At 41.2% G+C, this 1,751-nt stretch overlaps 1 protein-coding gene across 1 annotated transcript in view; it reads left to right on the top strand.

Annotated features, from left to right (window-relative positions):
• The window catches only part of LOC107084265 (copine-8-like), an 86,128-nt gene that overhangs the window by 77,752 nt on the left and 6,625 nt on the right, over positions 1 to 1,751 (top strand). Inside the window, exon 12 of the mRNA XM_015374022.1 lies at positions 458 to 499. Within this exon, the coding sequence (XP_015229508.1) occupies positions 458 to 499 (42 nt within the window). The remainder of the gene's footprint in view (positions 1 to 457; positions 500 to 1,751) is intronic.

Below are 1,751 nucleotides of genomic sequence, written 5' to 3' on the forward strand. Positions count from 1 at the left end.
TGGTTAAGGGCCCACCTGGCATTGCATAATTCTTTTTAATTGGAATGATCACATATTCGAATGGGGTAAAATAGTAAAGTCAACGTTTCGTTCAGAGTTCAATGTTTTCTTTCTGTTCAACTTAATTCTATTCACTTTTTTCTATAGTGCTAATTTACAACCTGTCATCACGGGCCATCTGTTGAGACAGTTTAATCAGCAGCATCTGTGATCAGCTAGATTAACAACTCCCAAAAAAATACAGATTACATAACAGATACATTAATCAGCACAAACCTTTCTTTTGTCTTTTGTTGGCTCTGTACAAGTAAAGCTGAGAAACACTGCCTCATGTCTTCTAACTCACGGTTCCTTTTAAGCTCCCACAGAAAACTTTGCTTTTTTGACTTAACATGCCGTTTTGTTAATGTTTCCTCCCTCATTCTCACCTGGACCCCCTCATCTCCTCTCCCTCCAGGACAGTGAAGGTGGACGTTTATGACTGGGACAGAGATGGAAGGTAAATTCTCTTGCTATCTTTCCTTTTGTTCATTTGATTTTCAGCTCCACTCAGAACCCCTCATATGTCACACCAGTTTAGTCCATCATAGACAGAAGCTATAGCATCTCTCCTCACATTGCAGAAGTTTTGATTATAAACTTTGTGGGGATTTTCCAGCTTGTTTGCTCCATGTCTGCTTTCTAAAATGGATTTTTCTTTCCACACCGATTTAAAGTATTTAAGCCATGAATGAAATTATGTGCAAATGTCAGGCTTTCATAATAAGAACCAAAACGTTCTTTATTGCTAAGTAGTGTTTTTTCATACATGCACGGTACAGTCTTGGTGACCGGTTGTTACACATAAACATGCAAACATACAGACAAAATATGCAGATATGGAGTTATTAAAAAAATTAATAATAAACAAAGACTTTACAAAGAGGGTAGTGATGGAAACTGGTCTGAGGAGTCATGGATGGAGGAGTAATGAGGTACGGTGACGAGATGTCAGCAGAAACAGTCGTAGAATTGGTTCAGCTCATATGTAAAGCCCAGAACACACCAAATCCGATTTTGCGTCCAGTCCGACAGAAAATCGTGCCTTAGAGGTGGTGGCGTTTAGCGCTTATTGAAAGTCAATGGGGATGATTTCCTGCAGGGGGCAGCGTAGCTCTGACTGAGATAGAGCCCAGGTCTGTTTTAGTCAGCAATTCTGCAGCAATTTCATGGGTCTGACAGGAAGAGAGACGCGGTTACAAAGTAAATCACATCCGCTTTGGGGGAAAACACAAAATAAAATCTGTTAATCTATCGAGGAAAGAGTCAGTTTGGAGTCGCTCATCGTGTTTATAGTAAGCAGGACAGACTGGAGCAAAAACAATAATGAAACATTAAAATAGAAAACTTTCGCCATGATAGGAGTTCAGGAGGACAGAAAATGGATAAAGTAGTGATCCTCTTTGAGCCTCACAGAAACCAAAATAAGGAGAGGCAGACAGAGCAGGTAAACGCAGCCATTCTGTTCTGCATCCCAGAATGTGAGCTACGCTAAGGCTGGCAAGGTTAGGAGATGACCAAACGGAAAATGTTTAAGTTAACTGTAACATTGTCAGGGTCCTGCTTTGGTTGGTGATTTTAAACACCACTAAAGTGGTTGGACCTGATAATGACATGCTTCCCTTGCAGGCCCAGGAGGAACTGTAGGGTTCCCAGCAGGCCTCGGCAGATGGTTGCTGACATTGAGTCTGACGTCTCTTCCCGTTCGAAGA

Source organism: Cyprinodon variegatus, unplaced genomic scaffold (genome assembly GCF_000732505.1).
Source record: "Cyprinodon variegatus isolate N-32 unplaced genomic scaffold, C_variegatus-1.0 Scaffold5, whole genome shotgun sequence".
NCBI classification, from domain to species: Eukaryota; Metazoa; Chordata; class Actinopteri; order Cyprinodontiformes; family Cyprinodontidae; genus Cyprinodon; species Cyprinodon variegatus.